General features: G+C 38.4%; 1 protein-coding gene across 1 annotated transcript; it reads left to right on the forward strand.

Moving 5' to 3' along the window:
- The first annotated feature begins 4,655 nt into the window (after window positions 1–4,655).
- Window positions 4,656–20,311, forward strand: LOC140163479 (amidase-like). Its single transcript, XM_072186793.1, has 10 exons — window positions 4,656–4,695; window positions 5,902–6,136; window positions 6,569–6,741; window positions 8,973–9,112; window positions 10,135–10,335; window positions 10,891–10,965; window positions 11,050–11,215; window positions 12,721–12,821; window positions 19,293–19,482; window positions 19,981–20,311. The coding sequence occupies exons 1-10, from the start codon at window positions 4,656–4,658 to the stop codon at window positions 20,172–20,174; spliced, it is 1,515 nt and encodes a 504-aa protein (XP_072042894.1). The 3' UTR covers window positions 20,175–20,311.
- Window positions 20,312–21,431: the final 1,120 nt, after the last annotated feature.

The following is a 21,431-nucleotide window of genomic DNA, read 5'->3' on the forward strand; positions in this document are numbered from 1 at the left end:
GTTAAAGAAGACGACACACGATTTAATGATGACAAATTATGCTTTATACTAATTGGTTGTATTAGAACGTTTTATAAACGCTATGATTGCGTTCCATCATGAATGTCTTAAGAGCCGTTGTATACGTTATTATTTCGTTATTAAAACGTTTTGGTGCAAACATTCAGCAATCAAGAATTGAACTGTTACATCATGTTACATGGCAGCGTTTTTAAAACGTTTTATAAACGTTTCACAAAACCGAAACCAAACTAAAACCAATTGAAAACGTTTTGAAAACGTTTTGAAAACGTTTTGTGTTTGCTGGGTATGGCCCTGGATGTAGATGAAATTATTAAGCCATAAGCATGATAACAGAAAAGCATGCAATTGGTTTTGCAATTGGTTTATATGTTGGTTAATAATCTCGCTCTTAAATACGACCTTGGTTTTAGTCAGTACATCAATACAATGTTGATACTTTCGATTGCAACTTATAAATAATAAATAAACAAATAAATAAATAAATAAATAAATAAATAAATAAATAAATAAATAAATAAATAAATAAATAAATAAATAAATAAATAAATAAATAAATAAATAAATAAATAAATACATTTTGGATTTATATAGTGGTTTTTTTCAGGGGATTTAAGGTGCTGTGATTTCGCTTCCAAAGAATCATCACAATCAGGTCGCATCAACTAGACCAGTAGCATCCACCAATTAGAGAGATTGTGAAGAGGCGTTCACTATTAACGCCATATACACGGTTTACGTATTGCGACATTGTGCGGTGGAACGTCATTATGCCGTTCGCATCCAAACTAGTCTCCTTCACAGTCAGTTTGTGTCTGTCCTAACGCTCGTCATTCCTGGTATAATCGTGATAGCTGCATACAGTCTGGCCCGAAACTACATCCAAACACAACTGCATTAAGCTCATGGTGGCGCTGCTGAGACAAATATAGGCCTAAAGAGATATGAAGCACCCATTCAATCCTCTTGGGTGCATCGAACCAGAAAAGATGGCAGTAGACTCTCATCTTCTCTGATGAGTATTGTTCACACGTGTATGCTATTTGTCTGAATAACCTAAACAGATTTGGTGTTGGATTGACCATTAAAGCTTTGGAAGTCGCCATGGTGTATATTTTTCGAACAGCAAGAAAAAAAACCACCCATTATCATTATAGCCTAAATAGTTTTTAAAGCCAAATAAAAATAGATAATTTAATATGCTTAGTTCGATTACTACGCACCAAACACAAATATATTACAGAAAACGTTAAATGTTTGGTTAAAGGGTACAGGCTGAGTCAAAAAGAAGTAAACTCATGTTTGAGGGCCTGTAACTCTAGATCTGCAAGGAATCTGCTAAAAATGAAAATACCACTGGAAAGAGCAAATCTACCCGTCTAAATAAAAATAAAGAATTGTTGCAATTGCTCACAGCAAACTAAAGTTATACTCATTTGAATACAACCACCCATTTTTGTAGCTGCACACGGCTGATTGATTTTCATCCATTTCAATTTCGACGAATCAGCAAAGTGCTAACAGGATTTATTGTTGAAAAGACAACTTTTGCTTTTAATTAATATTCAAAAAAGTCCGTGACGGTACTATAGTTTGTAGGGATACCAATTCAAGTCTTTACGAACGATCCGGCAGAAGCTTGATTGTGGAATGTTGGGTAAAGGATTGAGGGGATCTTTGGTCTTGCTGTAACGCATGTTTAACTCTAGCAATGTTCACTTGTGATCTAGCAGTTCGTGGTCTGCCTGAAGCTTCCGGCTGTTTGTTCCTTAGTGTCACATGCACATTGAACTTGTTCACATTCTTATATACTGCTCCCTTACATGAAACCCGGTTAGCTGTAGGAAATTGGAGACGAAAAAGACGCTGAACTTCAGTGGGACTCTTAGTTTCATGATACTTCGTCGACAGAAACGTGCGCTCCCGTGCGGTAAATTGTGGTGCCATATTGTCATTTGGCCCGTTTTATTATAATGTAGTGCAATGAGGCAAAATTCATATTGAAAAGAGCCCTTTAACATGTAGGATTTATTGATCGAAACCACACCTGCCACAGAACTTTATTTGCATTTGAATATCGCGCCTCCACCAATCAATATAATAGGTAGGCCCCTATTTGGGTAATGAAATCGTGTGCAGCTACAAAAATGGGTGGTTGTATTCAAATGAGTATAACTTGAGTTTGCTGTAAGCAATTGCAACAATTCTTTTTTATTTAGACGTGTAAAAATGTTTCTTTTTTCTTTCCAGTGGTATTTTCATTTGTAGCAGATTCCTTACAGATCTCGAGTTACAACTCCTCAAACATGAGTTTACTTCTTTTTGACTCAGCCTGTATATGGGGTCAAGGGTATAAAACGTTTTAATAGAAATCAAAAAAACATTTTGTTCAAAAGGTTTGCCAAATAGTATTTTACTATAGCATTTCGAATTATGGTTTAAAATGTTGTTGTATTTTTTCCGTACATGTATAAATTTCGTTTTAAGTGTTTTCATGACTTTTATATAACCTGACATTGATATGTTATCAAAATGTTTGAACTGAAATCAAAAGCGCATTCATCATGTTTTAAAAACACTTTGGTGTTCGCTGGGTAGTATAAGATGTATAGTTAGGTGAAAAAAATATAGGACTTCACAGCAAAACTTATTTAGCAGTAGGACTACATAGTGGCGTAGCCATGTTTTTTTTGGGGGGGGCACAACTTGTAAATGTACCGACGGAAATATTTTTTGCCGACGGAAGTTGTAATTTGTTGACCCCAAACTTTTTTGCATGGTTTGAAAAAGTGAAGAGCAAAAAAACCACAAGATTTTTATGTGTAATTTAAAAATTTTCATACTTTTTTTATAATTCTACCTTTTTTTCACCAACACCTTCCGTGTACCGACGGCCTTAACATGTACCGACGGCCATGACGAGTGTGTGTGTGTGTGTGTGTGGGGGGGGCTACACCACTGGACTAAATGACAACATGTCCCCTGCAGGACTACACATTAAAACAACAATAGGGTTTATTTTGACGATTTCTTCGGAAATACATCGATTTGGAACATTTGATCTATTATATGATGCCAAAAACTCATCAACAATAAGCAAATCCTTGGAATGATACGGACCTTTAAGGTAGCTTGAGTATGTGGTGTTTAATGCACGCAAACAACCATAATAATAGTTTGCGATATATGTGACCGTCCACGGCGAATGAGCCGTAAATTCCTCCCCGGTCAATTTTGTTTTATTTCGTGTTTAAAAATAAACATCATAAACTTAAAAATGGTATATCATTTGACTTCAAACGATATCCAGAAGCGGGGTTATGGTTTGTCAAACTTTGCTCCTTGAACAAAATTATAGCTTTTTACGTTTTTACATGTGTCTCTTTTTCCACATTGTTGGCAATAAATATCAAACAGTCATAATTGGCGGTCATTTCAAATCATCCCCAAGTCAACGAGGTTTCTCTCATTGTTAATTGTTGGTTATGCATACCTGTACAAAATACAATGCCTGGTAACCCACCACTTGAACAGGATTAAGCAATATAAGCAAACAAAGACCAGAGCTATTAAAAGTTCTATAGCCATCTAAGGTAGAAGCTTATTATCCACTTCAACAATAGGATTATTGATTAGTTTTTGACTATCGAAATGAGACGGATGTCGGGCCAGCTTAAGTTACCGATGAATATGACCTTCGTACACATTTTATACCGTAACTCAGAATACAATTTAAGGAATTTACGGCTCATTTGTGCTGCCGGGTCACATATAGTCAGTGGCGTATGTTACGTCTGGGCCTATATCGTTATGTATACATGTTATGACGAAGGTCTTTCCTTATCTTAACTTATCTACTAGTATCGTAAGTCTGTCAACAAGGCGTTATAAGGGTGGTGCAAAAGTATCTACTACGGGTTCTCATTGGCTTAGGAAGATTTTCAACATGGGGGGGCTGGGTTTTGAAACAAAAATGGTGGGCCACCCGGGGGGGTCAGAAAATTGTGCAAAAATATAGGTCACAAACACCCATTTTCCCTCTATTTTACCACAATTTTTTAACTTCACCTGGGATTATTGGGTGGGGGGGGGGGGGCTGAAAGGCCCCGCACCAAAATTATTGAGGGGGCTGAGCCCCCTTAAGCCCCCCGGTTCCTAAGCCTATGGTTCTTTAGGATAGGAACACAATTTTTGCCCTAATTGTAAATTGCAGAGACCCTAATAATGACAGGAATATATTTTTTAGGAAAGGTATTGTTTTTATCTTCCTTGAGTGAGAGGATGGGCATTACAATTATGGTAATGAAGCCTATTTCGGTTGTTTTAGACCCTTCCCTGCCGTAAAACATTTCGAACCCTTGTTTTACTTAGGAAATTTACAAATATTCGATCCACTAGGCTTCACTCGTATTCAGAAAGGAGAGTCATTAAGTCTATTAATTAGAATTTATTTTTCGGGTGAAAATAAAACTCCCTGACATCATAAATCAGCATGATATTAAGAATTTCCGAGTTGCCTATGTTAAAAAATAATGATCGACCAGTCCCTTACATTTGTGAGACCCGACATTGGGCCTATAATATAAGGACATAGGTCAAGGTCGATGATAAGCACACGTTAGTTGCTTTTCGACATGGCTGAGTCCAGCAAAGAAAATAAGGAACAGAAGGCAGGTAAGTTAGTTATTTTTTTTCAATTATTGAATAGATTACCATTCTTATCTAACAAAGCTTATATTACCGTAGGTGATAGTTATATTATTATAATTGAGTAAGTTGAAATAATACGAGTATAATATATAAATTATAATTTTTAGATCACTATTGTTATCATGTACATATATTTGTGTGATATATAAAATAGTGCTCTTTGAACTCGGGTGTCATAATAGGCCAGACCTATGTCTAAATTACATGTATAGTGTCTGTAGTGCATAGCTATTTAATGTATCTAATGTATACTTCATATCCATTATTATAATATTGTTTTGTTATTTGATGTCCAGTTATTTTTTAATTGTTATTTATTTATCTTTTTTTTAAATTTTGTTCTAGCGAAAAATATGCATACTGCATGTACGGTATCGAATATCACGCATGTGATTTGTCAAAACGCGTCACGTGAATGACCAATAATATGTAAAGATGTTTTTAGATTTGTAACACCCACGACTTCTTATACGTGTAAGATTTTGAATTTAGAGATGTACGATACACAATGTTGTTGGCGGTGTTCCGAGGATAAGTAGCGCTCGGCAACAACATCGTAAACAAAGCTAAACAAGGTAATTTCTAAATTTGTATGACTGCTACAATGTCCTGTGTTGTATATGCCGAAACTCTGTCAGGAATTGTTCCGATTGTTGGACCGTATATTATCCCAGCCCTATTTATCTCACTTTCTGGTTACTTTTTCTCAGTTATCTGGAGTCAATTTGTATTCAATGTCAATTAATTTCAAGAGGTGAAAGTAAAATGATCACGTTTGCGAAATCTACCCGGGAATCTACCGCGGTACATACCGATATCGAGGCTGAGATTATACTTGGACTTGGAATACCGTTCGTCCTTAATAGGCAATTCTTATGCGTGTAAGAAATGCTATGGCGAGATGTCATTGGTCGAAGATGAATACGCGTAAGATGATTGGTGGTTTGGGGTTTAAATATGGGTTCTTTATACATGATTCATCAATTTAAGCAACCCGCTAGATTATAAGACGTATAAGATGCTATCTTACACGTGTAAGATGCCATCTTACACGTGTAAGGTTACACGTATAATCTTACACGTTTTTTGGTCCACTTGGCCATTCATATTTTTTGACCTCATGAGAATTTGCAGCATTGATGATATAGAACAACGTTCTCTTTATAACAGAGTTGTTCAGTGACCCTACGGTTCCTGGACCAACTACATCCGAGTTGTCAGCATTGGCGACACGTCTGAATTATTCACTCAACGACGATGAATTAAAACAATGTCATTCTCTTATAAATGGTGCTCTGAAGGGTTTCAACCGCCTTGACCATCTCGTGGAACCAACTTTGCCCGTGAAGTACCCCCGGACACCGGGTTACCGACCTAATGGTGATGAAAACCCTTATAACGCCTGGTAACGTATAATGTTAATTTTCATGCATTTTGGATGCGACGGTTTCCACAAGACACATTAGCTCGCATCTGTATTTATTAATTGTTCTGTAGCAATAAAGTAGCTTATTATGCAAGGGGGGGCAGAGTGTACCGCAAAGTGATTTGACTGGGCCGGCCAGCTCAATCTATCGGGCAGAAAATCGTCCAAAGTTGAAGTTGTGCGCTTAATCCCTTTTAGCAACTAACTTCACATTGACTGTGGATCAAAGTAGTGTTAAGCTTTTGCGCCAATTCTAGTCTTTCTCGGAATCACGTTCAAAAAATGACCGCCATTATGTGAAGTTGATGCTAATTATGCTTGTTGTGTGTAATTTGTGGTAATTGTGCGGCGTACGCATGTTCCGATTTTGTTTGTCAAGGATGGTAAATTCTGCTTTTAAATATCTTTAAGGTACTGGAAATCAACAATTAAAGGGGCTGATACTGGTAAATTGTTCGGCAAGACGATTGCAATAAAGGACAATGTTATGGTAGCTGGAGTACCAATGATGAATGGATGTCGAGCCTTGGAAGGCACTGTACCTGATGTGGATGCAACCGTAGTCACGAGACTTCTGGATGCTGGTAAGTTACCACAAGGAAAACTACTACTATAAAATATTTTACTCACTTTCATGGTGAAATCCAGACAGAGTTGGCATGTATTTCCCGTTGTCATGGTTGTGGGAAATAAATATCCACAAGCAGATGTTGGCCAAATGGCAAATACCAGTATTCATAAACGTTTCATTTACTCAAAATTCTTAATTAATAGTTTATTCGAATACAAGCAGCAAAGGTTCACTCCACTCATGATGGCGTACTGGATGTTTGCTTAAGATTATTGTAACAATTGTTTTTACTTTCATTTTCTTTTTCATTTATTGATTTTAACTGATAGTGTAAACAAACAAAACATTGTCCTTAAACCAACAATGTGCGATTTCCATAAAAGAAACAATTCTTATTTGTTTTACCCAAATGTTAGTTTTCACTGGTAACATTTATATGACTCCTTTTAATTTTGAGCCAAAGAAATGAGAAATGGAAAAAAGTAGGTATCTCATTCTTTGTATCGTCAATGCATGTGTTAGCTCGCTGATCGTTATCCAGCGGAGACTCACGCATCTGGGACGTATAAATAAGACGTATAACTAAAAAACGCATAGCGATATACACACAGTCAATGATTCAATGATACACATTGACGACACGTATCAACCATCACTCGATCGGTGAACACGGTGAATAAACGTGGAATACCGGGTTTATTATTAAAAAAATGATTTTAATGTAATTAAAGCACTCTATGCTTACACTCTTGTTCCGGCAGTTAACAGTCGCCAAGTATAAGAAGAACAGTTTAAGATTTTTAAACAATTAATGTTCAAAGGCGTGATTTTGCGCTTAATCTGCAAAGTTTAACGTATGTTAGAAGACTGTTAAACTCGAGCGTATAAAGGTGGTTATTTTTTGTTACGTTAAAAGGCGTTAAACTGTGTAATGTTTAGTGGAATTGTACTTTACCTGTTTAACGATACATCTCGCGCCACGGAATTTTAACCAATTATTGTTTAAAATGACAAAAGCAAATGGCGGCCACGAGTGAATGCTGGTCGTGCTGCTTATGGTATCCTGAAACTTCGTTCAAATAGGTAGGTTTGAGTCAATCAGGTTGCACCAAACTCGAGATTCGTTTGATAAGTTATGCATAGACATCATTGAGACATTTAAGGATGGATATTGATGCGTTCATTTGCTAGATTTAACAACGTCATTGGGATTGACATTCTAGCGATACTGTACTATACTGTTCTACGTGCACGGTACATGTATATCACCAATGTGTGTACCGCGATGTTCAGTTTTGGGCATACGCACAATAGCTTACAATGTAGACGAGATGCATTGAAGTATCGGTATGCTGGATACCGTATCGAGTGTGTGAATTTATTAGCGTTGATGTATTGTATTTTAGCATTGTATCGTAATGCATGCGAGAGAGAAAGGCTTACTAGATTTTAATTTTTTACTCGGATACATTGCCCGGATACATAGCGGGTTGAACTGATAAAAAAAACAAACAACTTTATGCATGAAATTGTATTTTTGAACGAATCTCACAGTTGACCAAGATCTGATGACTTCAAATCTATCATGAATTATGTTTCAGTATAACATTTAAAAAAAAAGAAAGAAAGAAAGTCCCAATCATAATTAAATCCAATACAACCATTGATTAAGCAGTTGTATTTCTTAAACAATGCTTAGATAAAATAGAACATATAAATCATTATCTGTTTAGAGTTATTAAGCAAATATTGATTAAAAGACCTTAAACAACCTAGTTGGTTAAGCACTTAAACTTGAAGCTGGTTAAAGTGCTATATGCATTTATTGGTTAAAAGTTTTAACTAACTATTGATTTGAGCCTTAAACAACAAGAAAATAATTAAGGGCCCTTAACCAATATTTCGACGAGAGGACCACGTAACTAACACGAGTTTAAGATTGATTAAGATTGTTTAAGACTTTTTTAATTGGCGAAATAAGAGTGTAGTTTTTCACGTAGTATTTTAGTACACCATTGCGAAATTAAACAAAATGATTGTTAAGATTGAATTGGGCTTAACTTTCTGTTTCTCAACGTATACTGCTAACCTTTCGAGGCAAGTGAGCAATATATATTTTTCTACCAGGATTGGGACTCTCTGTGACGCTTTGAAAAACATTCTTTTCGAAGTGTCTTTGAAGAACGGTACATTATCATGGTTCTCTGATTAAATAATGGGTTTGTTGGTTTTCTTTGATTTCAGGTGGAACTATTCTAGGCAAAGCAAGATGTGAAAACATGTGTTTCTCAGGGTGTAGTTTCACTTCAGCATATGGCCCAGCGTTCAACGTCCATGATAAGACACGCTCAGCGGGAGGATCAAGTAGCGGAAGCGCTGTTCTGGTATGAGAAATGATTATATAACATATGTGACTGGACACCACGAATCAGCCGTAAAGTCGGCCCGGTCAATTTGTTTTATTTCGTGTTTAGAAAATATATATCATAAGTTTTAAAATGGTATATCATTTGACTTCAAACGATATCCAGAAGCGGGGTTGTGGTTTGCTGAACTCTGTTCGTTCAACGAAATTGCAGCTTTTTGCGGTTCTACACGTGTCTCTTTTTTTCCACATTTCTGGTAATAAATATCAAACAATCATAATTTGCGGTCATTTACAATCATCAAAAGTCAATGAGGTTCAGGAATGTCCTCTCATTGTTAATTGTTGGTGATACATACAATGCTTTGTTATCCACCACTTGAACAGGATTTCGCCAAAGCAAACAAAGACAAGAACTATTCTATAGAAATAGGTAGAAGCTTGTTATCCTCTTCAGCAATAGGATTATTGATTGGTTAAAACAGTGTTTGATGAGATACTTGTCGCACCTTATTGAGATACCTATGAATACGACCGTCACGTACATTTTACAAACTCAGAATGCAAGTTGCCCAGTTTATGGCTCATTGGTAGTGCCCACCCACATATAACATTATATAACCGATACCACTAGATATAAAATACCTTCAAATCTGTTATAAATAACAAGACAAAGCCAGTGGACAACGCTGTTTATAGCAGTCCAGTTAGCTAGACTCTGATGCGAGAGTGCTTGACGGTACAAGTTCGATTCCCGCAGTGTCACATTCTGTTCTCGTGGTAAATTGAGCTAGTTCGTAATTCCCTGGTTAAGGAACTTACTTCTAATAATTCCTGTATACCCGTAAGAAACTCGTGGAGTTGATCCTGGTTATGTTGGTTATTATAACTGATTAGATTCGTGCATAAAGATACGTCCATGGGGTCAGATACGAAACTGAATTGGTAAAAAGGACGATGTCATTTGACACCTATCGGCGTAGATTACACACAAATAAATTGTTCATAAAATCACATTATGTTCTCTTGACTGACGTTCAGGTTATGGCAGGAGACGTTGATATGGCGATTGGTGGTGATCAGGGTGGTTCGGTTCGAATACCATCCTGTTGGAATGGCTGTGTTGGGTTGAAGCCTACATGGGGTCTTGTACCATACACAGGAGCAGGGTCAATCGAACCATCAGTTGACCATCTGGGACCTATGGCAAGGACAGTCCATGATTGTGCACTGATGCTGGAGGTATGTCTTAGTGAAGTGACCATTTATTGATTTTATGGGCTCGGACAAACTAACATCATACATTGAGAGAGGAAAAAACGGGGATTGGGTCCGGTTGAAAGTTTCCCCCATGCAGTCCCTGAGTTCACAGCTGGTACTCGAGCAATCTCAACTGATCAGTGTCTTGGTGGAAAGGTTTAGCAGTTTGTGATACTGCGAGAACCAGAAGATACGTGCAAAGATGATAAATAAAATGATGCAAGAACAGTGGGACAGTATCACTTACTAAGTGAGTTCAAATTCGGCCGGTGGGTTTGATGCAAGAGGAAACCGGAGTATCCAGGTAAAATCTTCGATAGCGAGTATGAACTTAAGAGTGAGTAAATTATCTCGAACCCTGGACCTCTGTGGTGCAAAGTGATAACAAAATCCAAAACCGATAAGCTACATATCTCCGCTTACCGTAACAGAGAAATTGTGTTAAATCTTTTAAATGGAATGCGCAAAACTATTCTGAGCTATTAAAACCAGTCAAACAGTCAGTGCTTATTTATTCTTACTAAATGTCTTTCATAGGTTATTGCTGGATATGATGACGGATTGGATCATCGTCAGCCTCCCAATATTGAGGTCCCTGAATACACTAAGAAGGTATGTTTATTACCAAAAGTGTATGAGATGTGTTGGTATACTGTACTATTAAAAAAAATAACAATTTGTCCACTTTCGTACCAGATTGAAGTGGAAGGCTTAAATGGATTGAGGATTGGGATTCTTAAGGAGGGATTCGGACACGAAGCATCCCAGGAGGCTGTAGATAGAATTGTAAAAGAAGCAGCACAGAATTTAACAAATGTTGGTGCTCAGGTTGTCGATGTATCCATTCCAATCCATACAAATTGTGAGTAAACTCTAATAATTCTTCTACCAAAGGGGAAAAAATCATGCTATGGCAATGCCAGATCTAATAAATGACATAACTGCCGTTAACATTAACTATTCACGGTGTACTAAAGTTTACAGTTTTCAAAAGTAAAAGAGTAAAGATCTAAAGAGAAAAAAACTAAAAATAAACATACATAATATAAACTAACATAAACACAGAATCTACCAAAGGCCTCGTTTAGAGCAATACAAAAATGTAAAATTTGACATTGTACTCTTTTTTCTTAATCTTGAGACTCCAATCTGCTGACGTTTTTTTATAGTTTTAAAATTAAATTGTTAGTACAAAAATGTAATAAAATTTTGAGCAAAATATCTTTTAATATGTACAACATATCGTCTTACAGTATTCAGTGGTATAGCATACTCATTGAGAGTAGCTATAGCCTAAACATAAAATATCCTACAAAGTGGTTATGAAAATTAATACAGATGCGGTTAATGTTTATTGAAAAGTCTTTTTTTTAGATGTTTCATAGGATTCTCTTGTTATTACGTTATAGTATGATTTAATATATAAATCAGTTGGTATGATCTGTATCTATACTCCACAATTGCTTTCAATTAAATGACAACTTGATACAGCTTGTAGGAACAAAGCAAAACAGTCATTGGTTCCACGCTCGAGACAGAAATACAAATGTGGTAATTTTTCAGAATGAAATATTATTTCTGATATTTTAAATTTCTCAGCTGCAGACATTTGGGCGGGTTTTGGATTTGAAGGCGCTTATCACACAATGGTCAGAGGATCGCGTAAGTATAAGAGTGTCCTGCTCCAATTTTGGTTAAACTGTACAGTTTATATTATTAATCTAAAACATTAAATTAATGTGATATGTGAGCCGTTAATTCTCTATTGTTCTGAACAATGTAAGACGGTTCAACCGTCCTCAACCACCGGTGCAATCGCCCTCAACCGCCGCACTTGAACATATGTGTTGAAAGGATATGATAGTCGTTAGCTTGCGTCATTGAGAAAAAAGCGTGCGTATTGAGCTCAAAACTGACAAAAAGTCTGATTTTATATGTGCCGAGCTATAGCGCAGAGTAGGCTAGCTGCACTCACTCGTGGAGGCAGTCTAAAAGCAGATGACCTCATCATGGCATACACATGCTCACTCACACACAGAGAGGTCAATTACCAGGCTATTGTCAATAGTCTTAGTCGGATGTCCGTCGGTTCATTATGCGTCTCAAAACTATTAAACAGGTCGGAACAACATGGCCATGCGTGGCTGTGGATTCAACCTACCATGGCGATTTCTGCCATGGAGATATCGGGGCGATGACACTGCATGGTATGAACTGGTATATGTCTCTGCAAATGAGACCGACTCACTTTGCCTCCCCATGACGTTGTTATCTCGTGGCCATACATAAATCTAAATGTGCCATGTACCTGCACATACATACTCCCACACACTGTCTTTATAATCTCGTTTTGATTCATTTGTCAAGTTCAAGGACTTGGTTTCAAAGGATATTATGCAACTAACAGCATGAAGACATCAGGAGCGGCTTTGAAGCATGACACCAAGCATTTGTCTGACACATTCAAGGTATAACATAGGTTAAAGTTTTCGACTTTAAGTATGCTATATCTTAAATTTAAGTTACAATGTTTTGAAAATATATATTAATATTAAAACTTTTTACTTGGAATAGCTAAATGTCATTGCAGTGACAACATCGGGCCCGTACAACGACGAGTTTGAACAAACTTCCACATGAATACCATACAAAAAATTGTCTTTGAATCATGTGAGTCGTGGAATTCATATTTTAGGTTTAAAAATTGCGAAATAAGAAACGGCAAACCCAGCTAACTGTGCTAACCCAGCTAACTGTGACACTTGATGACATCACTCAGAGATTGACAAATATTTTCATATTGTATGCTGCCGATGTCACCCTGATGACGTTTAAATCGAGTCTAGGGAAGACAGAGTGACATAGTCAAGCAGCAAACTAAATTCCGTGGCCTTTTTTTGAAGACAATGTGCCACCTATCCTAACATGTTGTTTGGGTCCCAAGTAACATATTTATACATGTTTACAAAAATCCAGATGCAGCAGATGGCGGCCATCTTGTTTTTCAAAATGGCGGCCATTTTTTCAATAATTTTCCAATATATTTCAAACTGACCCTTCCCATTGTGAATTTATTGATACAATAGCAATTGTTTTAGGCCTAAGATATTATTTATGACATGTATGCACTAATATTGACGATTTTGATATTCAAAATGGCCGCCAAAAATTCAAAATGGCCGCCAAATTCAACTTATTTCCTCTATACATACAATGAGCATTATAAAAAATAAGTTTAAGCAAGTAACATGGTAATCAATATACCAACAGATACACAAACTCCATACTACACTCCAAATACACACCACACCACCCCACACACCCACCCCCACATTCCAATGCTTACCTATAATTCACTCTCTATGATAACATTTTATTTTAAAATAGTTCCTGAATTTAAAATCTGTAACTTCCACCTTAAATGTCTTCATGCCTCCTCATCTGGATATGATAATAATAATTATGTTCCCGCTAAGTTTGATGTACCGGGGCCAGCCCATACTACCCGAACCCGTAATCCTAATCCTTACCCCGATCACTCCTAACTTGGTACCTAACTCATAACCCTGTAGGCCTACCATGCTAAACGTACATCGTACTCTGATATCTATACCCAATGACATGTATCCCGTACTAGTACCCGAATGTCCTACCCTTATCCTGTATTCTTGGTACCCCTAACCCCATCCCTGGCCAGTAGCACTACCTATCCATGGGGCCCCTAGACCCATCCAAGGGACCCCTTAACACAACACCGGAACCCATAATCCACTGCCCAGTGGCCCATAACCTGATATGTTCTGGCTAAATTTGATGTACTCGGACCAGCCCATAACCACACCCTTATCACCCTAACCATATCCTTAGTACCATAAGTCTCTTCCTCCAGTACCCTTACACAGTCCTCGGTACCCCTAACGCCATCCCTGGGACTCCTTACGCCAAACCTGGAAACCCGGAACTCCATCTCCAGTACCCCTAACCCTATTCCCGGGACACCTAACACCAACTATGGGACCTTTAACTCCATTCCTAGAACCTCTAGTCTAATCCCATCTTTGGTACCGGTAACCCCACATCCGGTACCCCTTACCTAATGCCCGGTACCCTTAACCCCTTTCCTGGTACCCATTACCGCAACGCGGGGACCCCTAACTCCATCTCCATTTATAATACCCCTTACCGTATTCCCTAGGACCTCTCACACCAACTTTGGGACTTTTAAACTCCGTTCCTGGAACCTGAAACTCTCGCAAGACCCATACAGACCTGCCAACTGTCCCTCATTTCGAGGGACTGTCCCTCATTTCGAGGGACTGTCCCTCATTTGGGGTTTTCCAAAGTGAAAAAGAGGGACAGTCCTGCTTTCTAAAAATTTCAGTGATGGCAAATTTAAATGTAAGAACAGCAGAAAATGATGCAAATTTCACTTTAAAATTTGCTATAGCATTCTCTTTTAGTCTATTGTGATAAATTTAGACCTGCAAAACCTTCCCTGAATTCTGAAAGTATTGCACACCTCAAGTCTTTGAATTTGTCGGTACCTGGTTTGTGTACATGTACAAAGTTTTGGCCTCAATGTCTCTCTTTCTTACTGCGCTAGGTTGGCAGGTCTGCCCATAACCCTATTCCCTGGAACCTCTAACACCAACTATGGGACTTTTAACTCTATTCCTGGAACCCGTAACTCCGTCCCGAGACCCATGACCCATCCCTGGGACCCTAATCCCATCTTTGGCTCCTGTAACCCCACATCTGGTTCCCCATATTCAATGCCTTAGACCCCTTACCCTGTTCCTGGTACTCATATCCCTAACCCTTGGCCTCCATCCCCATTACCCTATTCCCGGGGACCTCTAACACAAACTATGTGTCCTTTAACTCAATTCATGGAACACCAAACTCCGTCCCTGAGACCCGGCCATGAAACATCCGTCCTGGGACCCTAATACCATCTTCGGAACCTGTTAGCCCACATCTGGTTCACCATACCCAATGCCCAGTACCCCTTACTCAGTTCCTGGTACCCATTTCTCCAACCCTGGTACCCCTAACTCAATCCCCAGTCACCCATATCCTATCCCTTGGACCTGAAACACGCGTTACGATCATGCGACCTCTAACCCCATTCCTGGACCCATGACCGGTCATCTCTGAAACCCCTAACCCCATCACCGGGACCCATAACCCGTTACCCTGTCCTCGGTACCCCTAGCCCTTCCTCAGTGCACCTAACGCTGTCCCCGGTACCCATTATCCAAACCCTGGGACCCTTTACTCCATCCCAGTTCCCCTCACCCTATCCAATATTTTTCAAATTGACCCTTCCCATTGTGAATTTATTGGTACAGTAGGCATTGTTTTAGGTGTCCTAACACCAACCATGGGACTCTCTCCATTCCTGGAACCCCTAACCTCATCCCCAAACCCCTAACCCTCTCCTTGGTACCCCAAACCCCATTGCTGACACCTCTAATGTCACCCCTGGAACCTAGCATCTTCACCTGGATCCATAAACTGTTGTCCCTTTTATAACCCATCCCTGGTATCCCTAACTCCATCCCTAGAAACCATTAAAAATTCCATCCACCGGGACCCATAAACCATATCTGGGACCACTCGGTACCTTTTACCCTGTTCTCAATACCCCTCAATACCTCTCAATGTCTGGCCAATGTCATGTCCAGGGAGGTCTTCCTGTTTGAAGGTGTACAGGAAGGTGCCACGGTTTTGTGGTACCTTTTTCAGCGATTTTGGTATATCGATGGGTGGGATTTCAGTGGAGACCAGTGCAACCAACTGGGCACATTTGGGCAAAATTGTCCTTAAATGGTTCAATTTTTTTGAAGAACCATGTACCCCCTGCTGCCATGTGCTTATGGATGTAGTAATACAGCCTGGAGCCCAAACTAGCACCACCAACTGTTCTTGTACAAAGGATACCCGTATGAGCCAAGAAAACGTTTTTGATACATTTTCTGTGGCACTTTAAAATAATATACGAAATATACGTGGGGGGGGTAAGGGTGTGGGGTGGGGGGGTATGTGCATTAAGTATGGGATTTGTGTGTGTTATTATTTTAATATTCATGTCACGTGTCCAATCTCATATGTTACCAGATTGGTTATAGGCTTATTGTATGTTTGAAGGAAATAAATTGATTTCGGTGGCCATTTTGAATTTTTGGCGGCCATTTTGAATTTGTAAATCATTAATATTGGTGCTACTGCATGCCAACATGACAAAACTACTATAATTAGCCTAAAACAATCACTACTGTGAAGATAAAATCACATTGGGAAGGGGCATTTAGACAAATATTGGAAATATTTTGCCAAAATGGGCGCCATTTTGAAAAACAAGATGGTCGCCTTCTGCTGCATCTGGATTTTTGTAAACATGTATAAATATGTTTCTTGGGACCCAAACAACATGCTAGGGTAGGTGGCACATTGTCTTCATCAAAAGGCCACGGGCCTTAAAAACTGGGTAGTTTGCTGCCCGACTAACAGGCTGCTGCTGCATCTCTAAATAAAGACCTACTAGAGATCGAAATATGGACATCTACATGGAATGAACCTTTTAGAGCATCTAAATGCCAATTCATCACAATTCTAGCACCCGATCTTTGGTACAAAGCTCACAGAGGCATAAGGAACTTTTGGGACTTACCCTCAGCAGGTGTTTTTTTCTCGGAATCCTGTTATTAGTCAGATGCCAAACACAACGTACCAGACTCCTCCGCTTAGCTGCATCCTACCATACCTGCTTAGAGAGCTATGATTTACAGTATTCTTCGACTACATTTATAAATACGTAGTTTCAGATACGCACGTTACCGCCTCGGCGCTACCACAACAGCTTGCATACAGTTAGTATCGAAGTGACCTTTTAAACAGCGGGTGGTTTTCCTGTACATTTGAATGCAAAGGAGGTAAACCACGCGAGACTATTATGCAGCAAAATTGTTTATTTTGTTGAACTCTGTGAATATATTGTAAACGTTTCCGTCGATAAATATTTTTTTCCGCCGGCAAATACTTTCAAAATGTTGTTTTAATAACCTATTACAAATTCGGAATAATGTGTAATAATTTGCTATTCAATTAATATTTAAATTTGATGATATTTATTTAAAGAAGTTCTATCTTTTTCTGTATATTCGTCAATGGCATGAGGATTTGGTCACACTCGCTGGTCTTGGTATGTCGTGCCCATGGGTCACGTGCGTATTTAATAATGCATATGTGTACATCCATATCAAAACGATGCACTTGTCGGTTGCTACATTGTCTCATTTTACATAATAGCTAGGAATCGAATAAGTACCAGACTCATCTGAAGTGCAGGTCTCTTCAGATCATCCCCAAATCATATGGTTTCAGACATGTTCTCTGTTTTCCTGAACCATGTGACTTGGGGATGATTTGATGTGACCTACACTTGAGATAAGTCTGGTATTCATTCCTAGCTATTATGTAAAATGAGACACATGTGGCAAACGACAAGTGCATCGTTTTGATATGGATGTACACATATTCATAAATATAATCGAAGCATACTGATTTACAAGAGCATGGTCAGGTCGAAGATAGGTATCATATGTATCCCAGTAGCAACCCCTACATCAATATCAAAAGTAGGTGCACTCCTGAGTCGTGCCATTCGCATCATAGATGTTCCTGGAGACCCCACCCCTCAGCCTTTGGACCACCGAATCGCAGTTGGTGTCATTACAATGTTCCATCGAATTTACCACATACTGCAGTTACTGTCCGTTTTCCTATACACAATACACAGTGCTCTTTCCCATTGACGCGTGACCTCTACAAATAGCCCTACGTTAAAAGTATGGGGATATGACTAGTCAACGTCGCTGTGTGAAAAATAACCGGCCAATATTAAAAATACTCTTCTACAGTTCTAGAAAATATAGTTTTTAACATGTCCTAAATTTTTAGCTAATTTAGATGTTTGGAAATATTCGTACTTTGGTGTTTTAGTTAATGTTATAGGTAATAGTACATTGCCTAGTTAACGTCGCTGTGTGAAAAATAACCGGCCAATATTAAAGGTACTCTTCTAAAATTCTAGACAATATAGTTTTGTAACATGTCCTACATTTTTAGCTAATTTAGGTGTTTGGAGAGGGCCGTACTTTTGTGTTTTAGGAAGGATATGTAAACGACAGATAACACCAAAAATATGAAGAAATTATTTCCAAACCGTGTTAAGTCAACAATCATTATGTTGCTCATTTTCAAGAATGCTGGTTTACAAAAAGCACGCCATTGTCTCATTTCGTGAACAAAAGTACACATACCATTGTTTCCTTTCGTTTCCTTTATAATCGGTTACCCAACTGAAGCTATAATACGCAAACTTTATTGCGATATCGCACATGAAAACAGTCACATGTGCACAGCCAGAGAAGATCCGATTTAATCAGTTGAGCTGTTTCAATGAGTGTTTTCTTGGTTTAATAGCTTTTAATGGGGTTAAGTCCTGCAAAGGTCGAGATGAATTCTACTGTAGACATGACTGCATCATGATGCACCAGAGTTCATGTGCCAACTACTACCGGACCAGTTTTAGACTGACCCTGGTCTTCACCGTTCCGTTTATTAGATCTAATATGCTTGCAATTCTTTTTCCAAGTTCTAACTTTGTTAGCCATGATCCTTCATTCCATCTACAACCCGCACATGGAATGCACGTCCCATAAATTGTGAAATGAGAGAGCTTCAAAAAGCGTAAATGTTATGAGAGGGGACAATTCTCCATTTACACCCTGTTTATTTATTTTCCATTCCAAGGTATACAATGTCCAACCTGATCAATCTTGTACCTAGGGTCACGGATATTGTCCCTTGCCAATGACTAGTGGCATCCACAGCATTTTAAACTTTAAAATGTATTACATCTTTCGTTTTTCTAGTATGTAATGCTTACGGGTGCATACTTAAATGAGACGTTCCATGGACAATATTACGGACGTTGTCAGAATTTGGGACGCTTGTTACGCCAAGCCTATGATGATGTCCTGAAGGATTGTGACGTAATCATCATGCCAACACTTCCTTTCGTAGCTCAAAAGCTGCCAACAGATGGCGAAATGACATTGGAAGGTAGGTTTATATGTTAACGGTCTTTTTGTGATGCAAAATATGAAATCTTTAAACTAAACTCCATGTTTAAAATGAGGGAGTGGTTACATCCGTTACTAGGCAACTGCCTCATTCCTTGGACAGGCTCCATCATTATACGAGCCCGTAGATCGTCAACTCCTGTGGGTGTGCAGAAGATGGGAAGGATTTTAATAAAGGAATAAAAACTTATTCTTAATTCCTAAATCTCGTGTCAGTTTACCTATGCGGTTCGGCAAGACATTAGACATTCACCGTGTGGCCTTCAGATAAAAAAACAAGTTTAACAAAGTCCGTCACCCTACGATCTTATTTCATAGACAACGCTGAATAATATGAGTCATGGTTTAAAGATGAAATGAAAATACCAAATTATTTTTTTCAGATTGATTGATTGAGTGGTTGGGTCTCTGGTTGACTGATTGATTGATTGATTGAATGATTGATTGATTGATCTTAATTCTTTATTATCTTTCCTAGATCGCGTAACACAGTCCATAAACATGACACAAAACACTATGGCGGCTGATGTGACTGGACATCCAGCACTTTCCATCAACGCGGGATGGGTAGACAAGCTACCCGTAGGGATGATGATCGTAGGAAAACACTGGGATGAAACCACGGTCTTGAAAGTGGCACGTGCTCATGAAAAAATTATGACGAGCAAGTAGTGATATAACAAAGAAAACCGAAAGACGACACACACGTACCTAAGTTTCGAATAGGTTCAATAAGTATGTTGTCTAAAACCAGCTAATCTTCCGTCGATTAACATTACAATAATCATATGTTTCAGAAAGTTCATTAATTGGGGGGTGGAATAGATGGGTTTTAATATTAATTGTATGATTATATGTACATATAATATTCTAATTAATAATCTATTTACTAATTAATTAAAATGAAAATATTGATACTTGATGCATTTTTATGGTTATAATCATCTAAAATGCGGTACTTGGGCACATTAAGATATATTATAAAATAACTTGATAGGGGAGACAGGGGCGTGTCCGCCCTATTTTCTTCAATCTCACCTAGAGAGGACAATTCTCATGTTAGAAGGCTATAGTTTTTACATTTTAAAGCTATATACTATAACTAAATACTACCACATTTGTAAGGACATTGAGCTTTCAGTAACGGCAGGAGAATGGAAAAAAAAAATCACGATGACAGGGCGAACTTCCCCGTGCTGGGGCAAGTCCGCCCTGATAAAAAGAAAAGGTTATACTATTGCAAAACAATTATAAATTTAATGCAAACGTTTAGCAAAGGGTATATTAGGCACTCACTCTCTTCCAAAGAGTCTACTAAATTTATTAGAGGGGTATAATGTAAGCTTATAAATGTAGGGGTCCAAAATGAGCAAAAACTTCGGCATTTATGGTTTTAGGGCATAAACGGTGGTATGAGTAAAAGTGATACCACTTAACTTAAAAATATGCTTGCATGTAGTTTTACTCTTCTTAAAGGTATTATTATAAATATTTTGCATAATACGCCGATGGAGCGAATCCGCCCCGGGAGTCCGCCTGGGGAAAACACAGGGCGGACTTGCCCCTAACGTTACTTTTTTTTAATTGCATAATATGTTGGGCAAAACGTTCACCTTCCAAATAAATATAAGAACGAAAAGCGTCTCTGTAAGGTCTTGAGATTATTACAATATTACCAATTTCAAAAATGTAAACTTCCTTGACTCTAAAACGTTTTTTGACGATAATTTCTGTGGCGAGATGTGTCGGACTATCTTGTTTTCTTGGGTACTTAGCTATGACGTGTGCCAGCTAATATGACATCATCATTGTACCTTTCCAGCAGTCACGAGATCAGAAACATGGGGTGGGCGGACTTGCCCCGAGGGCGGACTTGCCCCGGTCTCCCCTGCCCTTAATTGAAGATCAATTGCAATTGTACCATATGGA

Source organism: Amphiura filiformis, chromosome 11 (assembly GCF_039555335.1).
Source record: "Amphiura filiformis chromosome 11, Afil_fr2py, whole genome shotgun sequence".
In the NCBI taxonomy this organism is placed as follows: Eukaryota; Metazoa; Echinodermata; class Ophiuroidea; order Amphilepidida; family Amphiuridae; genus Amphiura; species Amphiura filiformis.